Genomic DNA, 20,951 nt, shown 5'->3' with positions numbered 1-20,951 from the left:
TGATAGAATAACAAAATAAAAAAAGTAAAATCGTTTCATTAATAAATAGAATATAAGTGGAAGATATTCTTGGTAATCTAAAAGAAAAAATAAAAATCGGCAACACAATACAATTATGCCTGAAGCAGACTATCAATTACTATAATTTTCTCACAATTAGCATTAATTATGCACCCGATTTAGTAAACGAATTATTTCAGCGCATTAAGAATCTTGTGAATAATGCCGTCGGACGTGCATTCTGCACGCGTCGGACAGACTCGTCGATCGCGATCGTTAATTGAGCCAACAGACGCCGGCAAGAGTCTTCTCGCGAATTCCCGTGGGAATGAAATTATCCTGCGCCGCTCACGTACCCGTACATAGTGAAGTGTATGTATGCAGGGCTCAAGGTGCATCGGCGAGGTGCATCCGCGTGCGCGCGTCGAGCCCGCAATTATTTTAAGTGCGCGGCGATATCCAAGTAGCTATTAATGACGTTCCCGCGGACGGAATCGCGTGCCGAACGCGGATAACGCATTCATGTACATAAGTACGCATACGTGGGCGTGAATTAATCGGCGCAATAATGATCGTTACGGTACACCGAAATCCGGGCGATATAGTTTTTCTTTCCGGACGTCACCCGCTGAGCCGCGAAGGTTTCGGTTGCCGGGGATCGCCCGCCGATGTTAACCATTAATAATTCCGATCACGCGTCTCGTATCGTGCGGGGACGATGCGTGGTTTTTAACATTACGGCGAATTTATAACCGACGTTTGTCTCGCTCGTTATTAATGGCGTACCAGCACTCGGTATGCGAGCACTTGTCGCTCGTTTCCGCGCAGATCTAATTATGAAAAATCGCGAGTCGCAAATTATTATTCCGAAAATTGTGTACAGATATACGCCTATTCGCGGACGTAATCAGGATTCTGAGAATGTGACTTTTTCATATTGAAAAAATCGTATTTTATATATAAGTAATAATTACGCTGAAATTACAATTGCGAAAGCTCGCAACGTAACGCTGTAATTAATAAATCCATTTTATGATGAGTAAAACGCTGGCATTCTAAGGGGATCATAGTTAATATTTACGCGATAATTATACTCGACTGTAATTGCGAGAGATTAGATTAATATCCCGGTAACTTTGTGAAAGACGAGGGTATTAATTATATCCAATCACAATTGCAACGGCATAATCGTGATATTTAATAACTCAATTAATTTTGTCGTCAGCACCCTCGACGACTCGCGCCCGGTTTACATTTACGTAATTACGAGGTATTGTGTGTCGAACCGCAAGCAACACCACCGCCGAGCCCTTACGTCAGGTCAGACGTCCGGAACGTGATTATTCACGCCACCCTCGAATAACAGAAACGGATACGGTGCGTCGTCTTAGTATACATTGTGGTACGACACGAAATTAGGCACGGCGTAACGTCTAGCGGGCCACGCGTTTTATAGATTACCGGTTACCGTCCCAGTCAGTGCGTAAAGTATCCTTGTAAGCCGTGCAACCGTGCCAGGGGCCATTCGAGACGCATGAGGGTGCGAGGGCGAGCCCTTCATCTTTCCCGAGTGTACAGGAGCTCTTTCGTGACAGGAAACAGCTGCAGCCGCGCGACGACACTCTTCCGATTATGTCGTGGTGGTGGCTTTTCGCTTCTGCGGTGTGCCGTGCGTCGTGCGACCGCGCCTTGTCGGGTTTCCAGTTTCCAGACTCTCCCCCGTCGTCATAATTAACTGTCGTAATGAAATAACGCGCGACTATACAGTTTTTCTGTACCCGAGCGACTCTCGAGTGCGAGCACGTTGTGCTCAAAGCAGGAAGTGGCATCAGAATGGATTGCTTCAATATGGAGCGACGATTAGCGGGTGTAGCTATCGCAACGAGACCTTTTTACTGTACGAACGGGTTCATAAAGTACCGCGCGAATTGGCTGCGGACGGTTAACGCGGAACCAGTTTCCTGTATTACTGGAAAACACGCTCGTTGCATTACTCTCGCTCGCATTTTCGATTCACTTCGAGAATGAGTAACTAACGGTAATACCGATAAAAAATTAAAAAAATATATTTAAATATAGATATTTTCCTATTTGGAAGCCGCGAAATACCGTTGAGTGCACAATATATTTTACAAGTCTATCTCGCTGAACCAAAACGGTTTTGTCGAAGTTAACTATAGAGATCAAAATCGCGTAAGAATTTTCTTGCCTCTAGCAACAGATATTACCGCCGCTTAATCATACCGGAATACAGATTTATTAAATTACGATTATATCATCATCATTCTTGAAATGGAATTTGCATTAAGTCACGATAGCGCAATAATGATTATACATATATTTCGAAAAAAGACATTACACATACACGGATAAATAAGCTTCTAAACGAGTTTATAATGACTAGTTGTGTCGGCATATATTGCCCGCCACTCGATACGAGAAAACACGAAGGACACAGTGAGACAGGAAGAAGGTGTCTCGCAAGTTCACGGAGATATTTACGCGCTGTCCGCGTACTCGTAAATGTCGCCATGGCATCTCGGCTTCTCGTTTTCCTCGGCTTGACGTGACAGCCCGTTAGGCTTTAATGATGAATAATTAATTTGCGGCTCGTTAAGCTCGGCACGCCACGGTCGGCCGTTCTCGCCTCTTTCTCGGACGCGCGCGCGCGCGCGCGGACTTCACGTTGCTTGTAATCGCCCTAATAGGTCATCCTAATGACAGCGCGTTGTTCAAATTATATTTTTATTTCCCGCTATAATTAGAATCCGTAAACCGGCCTCTCTTTCGCTTCTGTGCTTCGCTCGAAATACAAGCAGAATTCCGACCGCGCGCCATTATCGCCGCGCGCTTACCTAAGAATTTTCAATTTTCGAGACGGAGGGTGCTATTTTGCTCATAGAAGCCGCCGATTTAAAGACGCGCGCTCGTGCCTCTACTAAGTGTACGGGATTTCGCACCGCTCGTAATCATAGCTTGCGGCGTGAAGCTACCGAGGACGCGCAGCATCCGCGCGCGCTGCGTCCGACCTTCTGCGAGCTCGCTCGCGTATCCTAGCTGACCTGCTTTTACTAATAAGCGTTGAGCAAAGGTGATTGGTATCAAGTTAAAAGTTAAAGTTCAAATTGAACGTCCAGCCAATATGAATTCCGTCGAGAAGTAACGGCAAATTATTGTCGGCGAGGCATTTAGTAAGAATTATTTGATTCGTGTACTAATTTCCGTGAAGTAATAACAGTTAGATTTTTTTCTACTTGCAATTTATGGTTTAAAATACATGTTTACCAAATTTATTAATTTTTAATCGGAAACGATTAAATTATACTCAATAGAATAGTTGTTTCACGCAATCGGCGTCTAATGCGACGTCTGAAATTTACGGCGACAAGCAACGTTCGTGTAATGACGGCGGTTAAGATTCCGATGTGGGCATTTTTACGCCTACGTGCGCCGTCGTGACTGGAACGTCCGTCGTTTTCCGCGTGATTCGCTATGACGGTAGTGCGCGCCCCGGCAATGGGTTATTTCCACGAATCGACCAGTGAATTCTCAATCTTCAGGAGCGGAGGGTACTAGTTTCCTCGGGGAAACCGCTGATTTGCGGTGGCTGTAAATCGATGTTGCTTTAATACTCGGTGCTGTAAAGCGCCACGGTACACCGAGATACGAAGGCAAGATAATAGGAAGCTCCTGCGGCTTTCAAAAACGAGCTTCTCACCGTGTGCACCGCGGCGATTTAATAACGGGATCCGCGCTGAAATTAATATTTTTTCTTGCCGAGGACAGTCGTTATTCTCAACGAGTCTTGAATCTCGAGTTTTTGACAACAAAGAGAAATCCAACACCCTACGATAGCGAATTTAACCATGTCAATCTAGCTCGCATGCAAAGTATTCAACATATCAAGTATTTCGCGCGTTATCTAGATAGACGATATGCGCGATACGACACGCATGTACGCAGAAAGGAACGGAGACACAGGGGAGACTTGCAGAATTTACCGCATAAATTCTTCGAATGACGCGGTCGCTACTCTACACAATGACGCATTTAGATCCACCTACTAAGCATATCCCGACGCCGGCAATTCTGGCGATATGACGAATGAGCCACGGTCGCGAGTTCTAGGTATTCCAGCGTGGCCGTTTGGTGCCGGGCCAACGCTCGCCATTCATTAAGATTGCTCACAGCAACGTTGGGGTCTGACATATCAGATGTAATAATCGGACAAAAAACTAATATCGGAATGGAGTCTGTCGCCAGACCGAAACTTGATACTTCTATGAAGATATCGATTGTATCCACTAGCTTATCGTAAAAAAAAGAGATCGGACGATGTTGTCACAGCTGTCACAGATATCGCTATTTCATCGCGACAACATAAAACAACACGGCAACGTATCAGTCTGATTAAAACAAAGTTTTTGCTTTGATAAGTATGCTTTGTACGATATTGATTTTTTTACAACAGCGAGGTTGCTCATATTTGCTTCAATTATAACACATTATTATCGAAGCAGAAGCACATAAATGTATCTTTAAATGTTAACAAGAAAAAAAAAGAAAATTACATAAATGCAAAAAAAAAATGGATTGAATAGCAAAACGATTGTTAGTTCGATCGTTACAACCGATATCGTCAGTGTAATGTCAGTGGAGAAAGGAGGATATGATGGAAGGTCAGAGAATTCAATAATATAGCAACGAAGATCTCGTTGCTGGCATTGAAATCACCAACGGCGATTGCGACTCTTCGTCGGCCGTTCGTATTTTCGCTTGCGTGAAAAGCGACATGGAGAGAGAGAGAGGACACGCGGGTGTATTATTTTGCATTGCTGTGTTTTGAGAAGGATTTTTCGACGTAGCTCTCATAATAAATCCTATTACTGTTTGCGCAATGCGTGGACGTATTTACGCTTTTTTTAAATAAACTACTAAAACCTTACGAAGGAACGATTCTTTTCGAGGGGCGTTCTTGAAAAAGCAGTAAACGTCGAAGCTTACGCTTCGTCGGAATAGTCGCTGCGATGATTGCGAAAGTAGATTTATGATAATCAAGCGGCATCGACCGCTTCGTCTCGTTCTCTCCGTAGCGGCCGACAGCTTTCTTAAAACGAATTTCGATTTCCCAATAAGAGGCCGAGATTTACGACCTCCCGTTTCGCTCGGGTGCCTTTTTTGCGCCTTGTCACGACTCCCTCCTCGCCGCGCGCGCGCGCGCGCACGCCCGGACCCTTTTTTCAGGCCCCGCGAAGGAGGCGCGCGCGCTTTTTTACTGCCCCTTCGTACGTCCCACGAGGACGGCCTGACAGCGTCCCTCTTCTGTGCGAAATGGATTCTCGCACGTACGCGAGAGCACAACACCGACTCAACGCATTCACTCACTCGCGAGGCCGCAGTCGGCCGTGCAACCGGCTCGTAATGTACGCGCGCGATTGTCGAAGTCAGGTAGAGACGTTGCCGAGCCCTCGGCGAGCGGAGAATAGAACGTCCGGATTTCGCCGAACCTGACCTCGACACGGCGAAACACTGTCTCGCTCCCGTTCCCTTCAGACGTTGAAGTTTGAGCAGTCAAAATAAAAATCATCCTGTTAAGCGAAGTCAAGCGGCAGATGTAGTCGCGACGACCGGTGGTTTCACAGCACGAGTTTGTAATCGCGATTGAAAGTGAAGTTGAAGAAACGGATGCACGTCTTACTCGATAATTAGGGGTGTACAGGATTAAGATTTTTAGATGCGTGATCGGAGATAATAGGCGAAAGAAAGGGCGCGGCCGTAGAATAGATGACGTTGAAAACCAGCAGTCGGTGCGTTAATTGACATCGTTAATTGCGATCGTTAATCGAAGTTTAGCCGAAGCCAGGAAATTGGCTCGTTTCTTTCCATGGATGGAAAAAAATGAAGATGTTACACTCGTTAAGCGACCGGAGCGGATTCGGGACGCGAAATACGAGTAACGCGAGCGAATGGAGGCCGAGAGGACATACATCTCCCGTCATCGGGGCAAAAAGCCCCTCGCGAATTACGCAGACCGCTTCACACCAGGCGAAAGAAATCGTCCGGGGGTAACGAGGTACGTATAAGGTCCGTGTTTCCTTGTATAGCAAAAAGCGTTACGAGACTGCATCGGCGGCGGTTAACCTTACCGCGTAGTTATGCAAGCAAGAGTCCAGGCTACGAACTCGGTCACAATGTTGCACACATGCACAGCGCGATTCGTTGCACTTTTGCGCCGCCACTCTCGATTAGACAAGTCGTGTTCGGTCGCTCTTATCGATCAATTACTGCTAAAGAGCGCTGCACGCCGCATGCGAGGTATACGTTGCATTAAGGCAGGCAATACGCGCGTTGCCCGAAGCGGACGGTATCCTTTATACAAACCCGGATTAAGCAAACGTTGTAAAATTCTTAATATTGAAAATTTTCGCGGATTGGAATGTCGAGTGCGGTAAAATCGGAGATATTCTACGTCGAGATTGTTCGCGTGTGTAAAACCATCGCCGTCGAAATATCGAAATATCCCAACTGCGAAAATTTCAGTTTACAACTCCGAACTTTCGAGCTCGGAAAAGCTCTAAAATTTTCGGCTCGGAAATTTTTCCAACTTTCAGCTCCGGAATTTTCGGTATTGAAAAGTTTCGACTTTCAGTTATAAAATTACTTCTCCCCTACTGTCAATCACAAAATTGGTCACCACTACGGTGACACGAACTTTTCTGCGATTTGCATCGCGCATTTTCTTACGACACGTTCGCGCGACCGCGACATCAGGCTACAATATTGCGCCTGCCATAATCCCAGCGCAGCTCTGACACGTCGCTTCCGCCTCTCTTTTTCTCCACGATCGCCTGCAATTTGGACGTCACGGGGAAACGCCACGAGATCGGCCAATTCGCCGGTGCATTAAAGTCGTACGTACGTACACACGCCGCCGCTGCAATTTTGGCAAACGCGATACCACGCCCGGCGCGATAAAAGCTCGCCGGAAGTGGAAAGGGCGAGACTCAATGGGGAGAAGGGAGGCAGAGAAAGGTGGCTGTTATTCGAAACGACGACGACGCCAGTTCCGCCGTGAGAAATCGATTCGCTGGCAAAACGCTCGCGCTCGCAACACACTCGGGCGACTTTAAACGTCTTGGCACACGCGCCAAACGCGATATAGTTCTCTTCGCTCGCGCGATTCGCTAACGACAAAAGGAAAGACTGGAACACTGGAGCAATGGCAGAGAAAAATGCTAGTGTGCACGATAAAAAATCTGTCATGACCCCGAGCTTTACGGAAATTCTTGAACGTTGCCAGTGCAAACGAGAAACGAATAAGATTGAATTTATTTAACTCCATTTGCACATAATTATACGTGCATATTCCGACTCATATTTAACATGATAAGTAGCTGTCAAATTCCTACTTCATTTAAAATCCGATACGAATCGAGATCAGCTGTATTTTAAGCTAAATGCGCAATAAGGACGCGCACTTACATGCAAGACTCTAATATTTCACGTAAATACAATTGGCCTGAATAACTTCAATTTAAAGGAAAATTGAATAAGATTCTTATTTTACAAAAATTATGTTTCACTTCACAAAATTTCGATGTGCGAAATACTTTGTAAAGTATATAGATTTCTGTAAAACAGAATTGGAAATATTGCCGAGAATTGATTGTGTGTTTTCGTGAATAAATCAAACTATGTATCATTCGTTAACATCCTTTGCAACCAGCGAGTCGATCATGTAATTTTTATCATTTTCCACTTTTCTCAACCGACCGAATCCGAATAAACGCGATCGCGGATTCGCGCAGAATTTCTCACTTCTTTTTTTTTCACTTAAAAAATTACACTTGAAAATTACGTGATCGATCCCTGGATTGCCGTCGCGACGCGGTAATTACGATCGCAAGGGAAAATGATGGATTACACTGGACGCGCACTTACATGGAATTCGTGGTGTTCCAGTACATGCTGATCGTCTTCGCACAGTTGCTCACCGTCGACAGTAGTACCGTTTGCAGGCACACGAGGAACACCAGAGTCACGAAGGACGTGGAAACCATGGTAACAAACGTGGACGACGACTAGCACCGTCACCACGGGCACTCGGGCTCAACAACCACCACCGACACCAACAGCACCCGTTGCACTTTCGCCTGCGACGTCGTTGCAGTCGTCCGCAACAACCACCTACTTCTTCCACCACTGTCACACCTCCACCACATCCACACTCCACTTTGATTGTTTCTTCGGCGAGTCGCCCCCGCGGATCCTGCGACGCCCCGTATCCGCCTTGTCCACCTTGTCGGATGACTTCCTGCCGTTTACACCGTCATCGTGGATTTCAAAAATCCCGGCGAAAACCTGGCGACGGTCCTCGGTGATGATTCCCGACAATTCGACGATCCCTGATCCACTCGAAAGAAAATCGCCGCACTTTACTGGCGCAAACTTCCGCAGTTGATTTAGTTTATCGGTAAAGTTTGAATTTTTCGCATGTATCGAAATCCAAGCGCTCAGACTCGAATCGCCTCTCTCGACGCGCCGTTGGTATCCGAGGTAGCGCCGGTCCCATGGATGCAGCCCGTGCGTTTCTCGCCTGGAAGACACTTCACCAGGCCACTCATTGGTCCAGTTTTTCTCGGGATTCCTTGGAAATGATAGCGATAAGTGATGTGTTGATCGCAGCACTGCCGACGATACGAACGCGACGCGTTCTCTGAAGCCGTTTCGGAGCGCGCAGCTACCCGTCGCTCGCCGTCGATCACTCGATCCAGCGAATGCACGCGACAGCACTTAGCATGTTAAGGTCGCAGCTTCTCGGAAGTCAAGAACGCGTAAAATGCGTGCGTTAAATGAGTATTCCGTGACAACACTAGACCGACGGGTTTGCAACTTTAACACTTTTTAAGCGTACCGTCTCATGCCTCCATATCCGTCGAGGGGCGCGAGATGCGGAGACCGTCGGTCGTATTTCGACTCCGAGTAACACGTAAATCTCACTGTTTGGGCACACTGAATTTCTCACGAAGGAAGAGAGACTATTATCCTTTTCGGCACGAACACTTAAGTATCCTCGCACTTGAGCGTCGGTTGCACTTTACTTTCCAAGTCGCACTCCTCCAAGATTCCCACGGAATTCCGATAAAGGATCCGAGCCGTGAAAATTCGTTGAATGATCGTCTCGCGCACAATGAAAATCTACAGTGTCGACGTCGCGACTTTCGCACGGTTTCTCGCGGCGACGACCGAGTTGGTTGGAGTCGGCGAACAGCCGAGATATCTCTCGGCGAGACTCCGTTTGCTGGCGGACTGAACGAACACTACCTCTCCATTCGGTGTCGCGGACGCGTCTGTCGGCCGTCGCAGCCGTTCGTCTCGCGTCGGCAGACTCGGCTGGCGGTGCTGGAGGGTGTTGGGGAGCGCCGAACGCCGGCGAACTCGCACGAAGTTGCGGACCCTCGCACTGCCCCGTCTGTCCCTCGATTCTCACAGGCTCTTCGACTCTCGCCGACTGCACGGCTAGCTATTACGCCGCTCGCTTGCGAGACGTGAGTTTTGGAGCGGCGGCTCTCTCTTCTTTTCATGGAAGCTCACCGCAGTCGGCCAGAAAACGTTGCGGTTACAGTGACAGAAATCTTTCCGAGTGCGTTTTTGCATAACTGTCCACTTTCGTTTGAAGACGCGCCGGTCGGATGCAAGAATATACATCGGTGACGATTTAACACGAATTTCGTATATTTGATTTAGATTGCATAAAATATGATCTTCAAATTTTTGAGAATAATGCAAATAAAAGTCTTCATTAAAATTAGAGTCGTTTATATTATTTCGTTAGAAGCTTAAAAATATAAAAGCATAAACGTTTTATACTGGAATATGTCAAATTTCTTTCCAAGCTACAAAACGACATTAACGTCGGTTAATGATCTTTTCGCAGAGATATCAACAGTATACTAAAGAAACTCATTATTTAAAGAAACTCCACAAATTTTTCTGGATTTCTCACAAGTCAAAGAGTTGTGCTCCAATATTTTTTCGACTTATTACTTCATCTAGACAAACGACTGACGCAAAGCAGATCAAACAAGCTCGGCTGTCACGCCAGTCGCTATTTCGGTTCCCGCAATACCGTGCGAGCTCAAACGTCTCTTCGCCGACAATCTCCAGGGAGAAGGGAAGGAGAGGGCAGTTTGACACTCATTAAGAAAAGCAACCACCGTGATGAATCCGCCCCGGCGGTCGCTAGTCGCGTAACTCAGCAGGAATTTAATTTCGCAGTGCAAGGCGCGCGAGAACACAATGTTCTCGGCCGAGTTTGGGCACGCTGATTACACGAGCGTCCCTTAAGCCTCATTACCGTCCGAAATTTCCGGTCCGCGACGTATAATCGAGACGACTAGTACTCGGTCTCGGCGGGAGAAGAGAAATGACACGTTTCTCTTTGCCTCCCGCGAGCTATGAATTAACGCTGGTCCGTTTTCTTTCTCCGAACTAGTAGCTTTTAAGAGCGAGAATGCTTCCTTGACTTACGATCGGCGGCTAGCTCGCGTTTCCTGTTACAATCTCGGGACGCGCTGCTGTACGCGCCGCATCTCCTTCTAATTCTGGCGCGCCCTTGTCTTCTCGTTCCGCTACGAAAGAGACACGCCGCTTCAGAATGGTATCCTAGGAAATCTTTCCCGCGACCGTGCGCACTCGCCTAAACGTAGGATTACTAGAAAGGCTCTAACGAATTTGGAAGCAACATTTTCCGGCGGACATTTAAACCGATTTAATCTCAGCTATCGTTTCACGCGTAAAGTATTTCAGCCGATCGGAAAAGAAGCTTAACATAAGCTTTTGAAAACTTCTGTACGCTTCGGATACAAAGAGGAAAATAAAAAGTTTAATTCACCGCAATTTCGATAGCTTCTCGACGACTTCTCGCGCGTGCATACGAGCATTTCTGCGGATGCACTCGAGGATGTGGCGCCCTCATCGAAGAAGAGATCACCGTCCTCCGTATTGCTCTCTCGTGTGCAACGATCTCCGGGGCATGCTCCCTCTCAGAGATCCCGAAGAACCGGTATCTACCCACAGACAGTCATGTCGGTCATTAGTCGGACTAATGTAACGCTTCAAATTCTATCGGAGGTCCGTGGCGCCGGGACGTTACGTGCGTCCTCCCACTAAAACGTCGAATCCTTAATATACGGATGGAAACGAGGCTGATACCTGTTTTGCATTTCGTATGTGTTACGTCCCCTCTCTCCTCCTCTCCCCTTCCGCGCCGCTGTTTCTTTATTAACGTGAGTTCTGAGATAAGAGATGGACTTCGTTAGGTTGAAATCGGCGGCGCTTCTTAGATCAACGTTCGCCGGTGCGAATGACAGGAATTTAATAAACGCGAGCAGGAATTTAATAAATGCATACGCAATATATGACATATCGTTACACCGGTTTATTTCGAGTGGTTTGTAAAAAAATAATTCGATAATATGAATCCTTGATGAATCGATAATATATATCCTTGAAAATTACAGTCGCGCTTTACACGTATCTCTAGCTGATATGACAGTCAAGCTTATTAATCTAATAAATGACAGCGTGTTTTCGTACCTCGGAAATAATAGGTAGGCAAAGCGCGGTGATATTTCGAGGGATAGAAACAAAGCGGATATGGTGAGCGATTATTCGCCTATTCATCCGAGCGTTGATTTTTCTCCCCGGTTACGGGCGATTAAACAGGCCGCGTTTCATCATTCCTGTCCGCGTATACTCGCGATAAAGCTCGAATCCGCCATTTGAATCCGACCTATATATTCCCTTAACGTTCTCCACAAAGATACTAACGCGCCAAAATCGCGTATCGACGTTGTCCGAAATTTGTATCTAAATTCACCGAAAGCTATCGACATCGTGAAAAAACATTGTTCGACACGGTGCGCAATGTTTTTCAACATAAAGACGAAAGAGAAACTAATAAAAGGAAACAAGACGAGGTAAACAAAAAAAAAAAGGAGCAAGCTTTAGGGTCGGCTTTAATAAAGTCGAGTCACGCTTCATACAGGGAGATCTTTAAATCGTCCTCAAACAAACCCGGCCCGGTCCTTGATCGTTGACCCGCGATCCGTTTGTTACACATCTCGCCCGTGCACTCTCTCCTCCGTTCGTCTTTTTCCCTCGGCTTTTCTCTCTCTCCCTCTCTCCTTAGCTTTTCTCGCGGCTCGGTCTCTTTCTTCGTCCCGCGTGCAAAGCAGCCTCGCATGAGAGCGCTGCACAATGGAGGTATTAAATGGATGTAAGGTAGTGGGTAAAGCGGCGCTCTGACCAGAAACGTATATATACGAGAGTATCTCGAGCGACGCGTCACGAAAATGAAAGTGCTTCGCAAATATTGGCCGTCGTCGACCTTACCGCAGTCTCCGCCGGCGAGGAGTCCGGAGAAAGGAGAAACGGGGAAAGAGCCAAATCTTGTGTACATATTAGGGCCACCGGATTCGAGCACTTTTCAGAGAACTTTCTTTCCTCTTGTCGGCTGCGCTCGATTATTTGAGCGAGTCGAAAAGCGAGAAACCGCGGACGCACCCCGGAAAAGACAGGTGCGATTCTTTTGGGAAACGCCGGGGCGTGCTGCCACGGAAAATTTATGGCAACTGCTTACCTGAGTTGCCTCGGGGAGCCATCGACAAAACACATCTTGACGTCTATCAGATGCTCGTAATAAGTTTGTTGACGAGTCGTGCGCGTCCCAACTAATAATTTTGGATTATGGGTCTTTCAGGTAAAACCATTCACGTTTCATTATGAATAGTGGATACCTTTCGGAAAACATTCTTTCTCAAAGGCCTATTAATTTCCAGAACCAAAAGCAAACGCAGGATCCGAGAAGGGCAGGTGCACGATTTTAGTGTGCTCTCGATTTACCGAAAGCTCGAGGAAAATAGATTAATATTTACCCAGACGGGAATAACCGCGTGTGGAAAAATGACTCACACTTTTGATAATTACATGAAATTTACTAGCACAATCATATCGATTGAGATATAAAAGTGACGATTGGAGAGTATTTTCGATGTAATCGACTTATCCGAGATACATTTTACAAGATAAGAATTTCTTTCGTAACATCCGTACAAATGACTGCCACGAGTAGATAGTTCGTAGATTATTATTCTACTCGCCGATAGGTCACTGATCCTACGAAACGACCCACTCGGAACGGATTATCATATGTTAATAAGTCCCGTGGAACCGAGAGAGTCCGGCTACGCCTAATTTGCGAGGTAATCGCGATCTTTACTCGCACAATACGAAATTCTCAACGGCCATCGATCATCATTATTTATCGCCGTTCACCAAATTCGTATCGCGCCGCATACTCACGTCATTCCCGACATGCGTGTGAGTCGACGGCGCGTACACGCACTCTCACGACGGCCGGGCCCCAATCCATTTCGCTTCATTACGGCGCTCCTCTCGCAAGGATACGAGGCTCTTCTTCCTGACCCTGCCTTGAACTATGATTGGACACGTTACATCGATCCTCGTCGATCCTGATTCGAGGCGTCTCGAGCGCGCGCGCGTAAACGTTTCGCCGGGCCTCTTCTCACCTTCGTCAATCGCGCTGACGATATCGCCTCGTATCGGGCCGTGGCCTTTCCGCGAGCAAAATAGAAAGATACGAGAGAAGACGAGACGAGACGCGCGCGTTGGTCGGTCGGTCGGCTGGTTGGTCGGTGGATCGATCGATCGACCGCTATTCGATCGAAGGCGCTGAATGGAGCTGCGGCACCTGCGGACTCGCGCCCGCGTGAGAGAAACGCTTCAGCGCGCAGAGGCCCGCGGTGCCCGAAGGATCCATTAGCCATTAGCCGACGCTCATGCCCGTCAACTTGTCAACGGCGGGACAATGCGTCTCTCTCTTCGCGAGGATAGAAATCGATTTTTTACGCTTCCCTTTTATGACGCCATCGTTTCTCGGCCTGTTCGCGCTATTCTTCCCGCGACATGTCAAGTGCGGGGCCACGGATTCTATCGCGTACACGTTACGTAAGCGATTCGAGAGCGCACCGCTATCGTCTCTCTCTCTCTCTCTCGCGAACTCAACGACACTTGTTAACAGTGATGCGAATTTTCAACCCAGAGCTTACGTAAAGAGAGATCTTTTCCTCCCGCATAAAATGCACGCGGGCATTATGTAAGAAATCAAATGCAAAAATATCTGGAGAAAGTAATCTAAAGTTCTAATTGTCGGCACTAATAAAGTCGACTGAACAAAACAACAATGTAAAATGTTTTTTTTTTTATATTTTTCTGCGCGCTACGCTACTGATTTCGTCCCGGCATTGGGAACCAACCAAGTACAGGCGCCGAGACAATGGTTCCTCCCGTCATTCTTCATTGTTTCGGCCGCGTCTGGAATCTTAAGAGACTACCCCATTATTATACATCCATCCAGAAAGAGACCCTACCCTCCTTCGTGTAATCCCCGAAATAAACCGGCGAGCGCGCGAGACACCTGCGTGAAATCGAGCGGCGTCTAGAAGCGCTTGCGAAACCTCACTAATCAACTTTTACGAGCTTTCTAAATCTCCAAGCGTTATGTTATAGACGTGTATAAAATATCGCATAATATTAACATTTCTGTGCAAATATATTGCTCGTTATGATTAACCCCTTCGTTTCCAGCATTTATAATATGATGGACATAATTTTCCTTCTGTTGTAAGATACAACAAGAATGTAGCTTTATATAAATATTACGAAAATACACATCGCGTTATGATTTAAATCGCGTTAAGCAACAGCAACGGTATAATTTTAAAATGATGCAAACGGGGGAAGCAACTCTCGCGCCGAAAATGTCAAAGCGGACAGATTCTTATGAAAATCGGCTATCTCTCTCATTCTATTTACTCACTAATGGAGCTTAATCATTCTTACGAAACACGGTGGTTAAAATCGTTCCTACTAACGCCGGGTGCGAGTCACGGGTCAGACTGTCCGCTTCCTCCATTTCTCGAGTGGACCTTCGTCGTACGTGCTTACGTTACATCATTACGCTTTTGAATGCTCGACAAATTATGCCACGAGTGCATACATACACGTAGCGGCGCGCCGATGCGTCACGACACCGACGCGTCTGTGCGCGTAAGCGGGTAACCTCGGCATCTCTTTCACATCTCTTCGACGCCGGTGGACGGCGCTTTCCACGATAATCGAAGGAGTAGCATAATGCGCGCGGGGGAAAATACGTGTGCGGGCCGCATAATCCCGGGTGAACCGTGCCGATGGGCGGAAAGCATAATGGCTCGACTGCCATAGGTGTACCGCACTACGAGGACGAAGGTCTCTGTGTTTCATCTCTGTTCCTCTCCCGCCTTCTCTCGCTCCGCACTGTCCACGCGTGATCATATGTATTTGTAATCGCGCACGCATACCACACATACGGGTAACCGATACGCGTTCGTACCCATCGTCGGGTTGAGAAAAAGAGAGACAGAAAGGAATACAATGGCAAATGGTATTCTATTATTCCAGATGGGTCCTGCGCGCATCTCTCATTCGTTGCTCACGGGGTCCGTGGAATGCAGGCATGAAATCATTCTCCGATATCTCACCGTAGGATTCTTCTCCCTGCGCCTTCCCGCCCTCCCCTCTCGAACGTTCCAACAACCACCGCGTTTGTAACCCGAAAGTAAACCCTAACCACCGGCATCCCCCACGTCGCGCGATACGCCCCTGTCTGCGCCGGTCATTCATCACTCTCGTCTAATAATCCTCTTTGCTGCTTTGCCGAGGTAACATTAATTGTGGCACGAGATGCATCGCGCTGAATACGGCGGACACGCGCGCGTGTGTGCGCGCCGAGATGCGCCCCGAACGATGATGATCGATATCCCCGCGGTTTTTTCTCCCCGCGGTTTTCACTTTAGCCCGGATTATGATGGTTCGGTCTTTTTAGTTTTTGTCATCCGTAATAACCGTGTTTAAGACTAAATGCTACTCGTCCGTGTTCTTGACTGATCGCTTTTACGCTCGACAGTTTTAACGTTATATTCTTGAAAACATTTGATAAATTGTGGCAAGTTAAATTAGTGAACGGATTTTGAGAATATTCAATTATAATGAACACTAAAATGTGATTGTCAATATCTCTGAAATGTCATGTTATCTTAATAAAATTATGTTATCTTAATAAAGTCTTTTCAACATTCCAGAAAATTTCTAATTTGTAGACCGATTAATTTTTATTTTTATTAAAAAAGCGATATTTTCCGTAAACGGAATAATTTCATTTTGCTTGAGTAAATATCGGGAGTTGCTAGATTCTACAAAGTCGATTATATTCCGTGAAGTATGAAATAAATTTCAATTAAATGGTTATTCGGTGTGTCAATGTTTTCATTGTACTTGAAAATTATGGTGATTTATTTTTTGTAATCCTCGCACGGTTATACTTCAGATCGTACCTCAATCTTTCCACTTTTTTTCTTCGAGTTGCAATTCGGAGAGAATAAGAAATTGCGAGTAATGATTCGGAACAGGTCCTGTCTTGTTACACGCCAACGTTTTTACGCAGTCCATCTCGTTTGTGCGCCCCGTTATTCCCGACTCTTGAAATGTTCACTCTCCGTAACAAACACTCACATCGCGGCGGTGTAGTTTCGTCATTATTTCCGCGTCCATCCAAAGTTTTCGAAAAAAACGAAAATAGAAATGTTGGCGATATTATCCCGCAAATTCTAACTATTCTTTCGTTATTACTCGTATTTTTTTGTGACACGCAAGAAATATGGAAGCGTTGCAAGCCTCTTTGCGAAATAAATTATTACTATAAAGGCTCTTCAGTTACATAAATTTAAACAAATGACATACATACTATTCTTTTTGCGTTGTAGATAAAAATTGTAACATCTAACTTTTTTGCAAATTGTAATCAACCTTAATTTATTTTTGGATATATTCACGTTGACATATTGCATGACGTAATATACCGCGATGTCCATATCCATGCGAATTCAACGCCTCGTTTGCTTGTGGTCAAACATTTAATTCTATTCTACCCATTTATGGACGTGGAATGTTATTCCGTATGCGTGACAGGTGCACATCACGCATACGTTACGGAAGAGACTCTCCTCGTTTTCTGGTACGAGTCTCCGTGAGTGAGCGAGTTCTATGTGCAATCCACCTATCGTAAACGATGGTGAGTTATATAAGTTATATCTTATAAAGTGCAAATTTGCAGATCAATATTCAAGACATTTCCCTCTTACTGCGGAGCTAATATTATTCTAGAATATTTTTGTAGCTCATTTTAGTGTTGAGTAAATTATAATTTTTTTAACTCTCTATATTGCATCAATTTTGGCATAAAAAATATATTATAATTTTAATTCTTATCCATTATAGAATCTTTTCTATTTTATCTCAAAATATACGTGTTTTGTCGAAACTATTTAATATCAGTGCGCGCGGTTTAATATTAGATATACGTGTTAGGTGAAGATAACGATTTCACGGCAATAAATTAAACCATGTACAGCCTCGAAATTGTAATAGTTCATGTTTATACTTGTGACTGGGGCGCGCACCCTCATGAAATAGCCCCCGCGTTTTGGATGTTTATTCGTATGACGAGTAGCCCATACGGCTTGCTCGCCTATTGTATGCCTTGAATTCTGATATGATTTATCTCGAACTACGTGTTCAAGTCGCATATCAATTTTTCTTTGGCTAATTAACGAATGCACCAACATTAGTTCGGTAAGGGTAGAAAGCAGGATATATAACCGCTAAACAAAGTGTAATATATAAATTGCAAAAAATTTTGCAAATAAAATATTATATTTTCTCAAAAAAAAGTTATATCACATATTTTGATATTGATTTTTTTTTTTAATATAAAGGTTATCAAAAAATTTGCAACTAAACGTAAATGTTTACTGTTATCATTTTTAGAAAGCATATTTTATCTGGATATTTATTTTGTTAGCAAGAATATTCAACAAAGTCAAAGTTTTTAAAATCAAGGTATATATATAATTAAACTAATATTTCAATAAAAAACCTAATGTGGAAAAACTGAAAAACTTTACATAAAGTGTTTGTATAAAAATTGGCTATTTTTCGCTGTTTCTATTTCTACTCGAAATGTCGTGGAGGAATTAGTGCGAGTGATCGGACTACAGATAGATTCGATTTCAAAGATAACAATCGAGAATTCAAGCGCGCGTGCCTCATGCTCGAGATTCATAAAGAGCAATGAGTGTGACGGAGTCTAATGTCGTCGCAACCATGGCACTCTTTGCACTCTTTACATGAACGTTCATGGCACAACCGCGATCGCACGCACACCACTGCACGACTTAGCCTTAATTAGCTTAGTCCGGCTTAATGCACCGAGATGCCCGAGCCTTTGTCTCTCCTATGTAGACACACGTATGCATATATATACATATATATATATATATACGTGCGCTTACTCGCATCGCATAGTAGTGGCGTAATGCTGCATCGGCGGGCGTGCCGAATACTTTCTCCGACCTGGCAGTATCGGTAATGCTTCGATTTATTGGCCAGCACTTAGCCCCATTGCTCCAGATTCTTCGGTCGGATCGGATCGGTCGGTATGCGACATGAATTAGTTTCGCGCGTTGAATCGTTCGCGCAAGCACGCTCGATCGGTAGGAATTACTTCGCTCTTTAATCGAACTGTCGATCGACAATGCCTGTCGTGGTGCTTCGGTCCCACCGGATGAAGTCACGAAGGGATTCTTCGTCGAATTCGACAAACACATCCGCGATCGATGCTGTCGACGAGAAGCCGGATTACACGGGAGAAATTAAACCAACAAACCGCTCGCGATAAATCATTTTGAAAAGCAATTAGCCGCGGACCTGTTATTACGTACTCAAACGATTCTACGACAGATGCTGGAAGCATGTGTGCTCCGACGCATGCTCGTACGTTGAAATGCAATTTTCGAACAACGATTTTGCCGTCGTAAAAGACGTCATATATCGCCTAAAAATGCTTCTCTCAATTCCAACTGACGCGTTTGCATTCTTGATAAGCGACATGCCTATGGATCGGAAAAAGTCATTCACTTACGATATTTCATTGCGATAGCAAAGTAATAAAGTTTCTAATTACAACGAAATACGCCAAATTATTTTTTTCTTAATATTTTTCATATTTTTTAACAAATAAATCTGTGAGGACACTTATAACACTTCTGACTAAAGAACGGCGCTTTTGCGATTGCGATCTACTTTGATTAAAGATACGATATGCGAAGTATACTTGGGTAATCACTGGTCTCGTTTTCTAGAAACTTTAATGAACGAGTAAAATTTTCTTAAGCCCCCTCGCATGATCGCATTCTGTAATCGTTGCGGGTTATCTTCCGGCATTACGCAACCGCACATTGTATTCGGTGTATGTAGAAGAAGAACGTTTTAACCGGTATGAAGTACACGCATGAATACGAGTCCCGCGAGTCCTGTACCGCTAACAGAACGTTAAATTGGCTCGCGTCCAGTGTGTTCTTTCGAGACATTTACGACTCCGCGTTGGCCAACGAGGGAGGAACCGGTTGCTTCCGCGAATGATTTTTCGAGCTGCGTTTACGGTGAAATAATGCGAGTCATTTTGCGAACTGCGGGCAATTGCGCTCGAGTGACGCTAAAGACGTTCCGAAACGAGTCCTGGAGGAATCACCTCGCGCCACGACCTTGTTACAACGACAGGCCTTCTTTTGTGCAGATCAAGTACGTCAAGTTCATAATTGGCCCGGTTTTATATAAATATATCCCTTCGCGAGAAGTTGAAGTTGTAATTATTGATGTTGATATTAGCAAAATCAAGATTTCTTACTTATTAATATATACAACGTTAAGTATGCTTGCATAAATGAATGTCCGTGCGATATTCCGAAAACATTTTAGCGCAATGTAATTGTACTTATAATCGAATCAATATTAAATATTAATATATGCTAAATGTATGGCACGTGACATCGTTTCTAGAATATTAGAAATAACTTCAAAAATGATTACAAATCCGAATTCGTTTAGATAAACATTCAGTTTCGCGTCACGCGCGAGACAATTGTCGGTAGGATACAAAACGAAGCGCCGCGCATTCGCGATGTATGCATTCCAGCGAGCAATCTTGAAAGACGTAGCAGTGTCAAACATTGGATGACGGGACCCGGGTGATTTGTTTTCGGTGTAAAATTCGCGATTCTCCTCGCGTCCACATCGGCGCACTGCCGCGTGTACCGAGCGGACGTGTTCATGGACTGAAAAGGATGTACAGCGCGAAACAATGTGACCCGTGTCCTCGGGGCGGCCATTTCTTTAGGATTGGACATTTTCAATGTTGCATTGGCTCCGGTAGTTCGGTTAATTTCGAATTTCGTTGTGCGAGCACGTATCCGCTTGTTCACAAAAAAGCATTTTCGAGGCGGTCAAGAGAGGCCTCTGGGAAGACATAAATTTCATTAGATTCTAACCAACCGTAGTTATTCTTATTATCACCCATGATTTACAAAGAATGTATCTTCCCGCAATAGCTAAATAAATAAATAAATATATAATAATATATATATAATAAATATATATATAATAAATAAATATATATACATATAATTATATAATGCCATATAAAGTATTTTATATAAGGAGATCAAGTTTCGAAAAGAAAGCGCCAATTTAAAACAGCTAATTAAAACGGATTAAGAGTTTTACGTTACCGTTCCGTTTGTTAAATCGGCTCGATTTAACAAACGAATTTGAAATTAATTCGCGAGATCGTCGAATTAACAACGCGGTATAATAGCCTCCACGAATCAAGCAAGACGCGTCGCGTCCAATTAACGTTTCGTTAAGAGCTAATGAGCACTTTCCCCTACAGCACAGTAGCGTCGCGGATTTGTTTCCCCGCTTCGGAAGCGCTGCGG

At 45.0% G+C, this 20,951-nt stretch overlaps 1 protein-coding gene across 1 annotated transcript in view; it reads right to left on the bottom strand.

Annotated features, from left to right (window-relative positions):
* The window catches only part of LOC105672660 (uncharacterized), a 52,949-nt gene extending 43,573 nt beyond the window's left edge, over positions 1 to 9,376 (bottom strand). The window contains 3 exon segments of the mRNA XM_067354085.1: positions 7,942 to 8,083; positions 8,086 to 8,132; positions 8,134 to 9,376. Coding sequence (XP_067210186.1) covers positions 7,942 to 8,083; positions 8,086 to 8,132; positions 8,134 to 8,222 — 278 coding nt within the window. The 5' untranslated portion in view covers positions 8,223 to 9,376.
* Positions 9,377 to 20,951: the final 11,575 nt, after the last annotated feature.

This window comes from Linepithema humile, chromosome 4 (assembly GCF_040581485.1).
Source record: "Linepithema humile isolate Giens D197 chromosome 4, Lhum_UNIL_v1.0, whole genome shotgun sequence".
NCBI classification, from domain to species: Eukaryota; Metazoa; Arthropoda; class Insecta; order Hymenoptera; family Formicidae; genus Linepithema; species Linepithema humile.
This window is presented reverse-complemented; position numbering and strand designations above follow the sequence as displayed.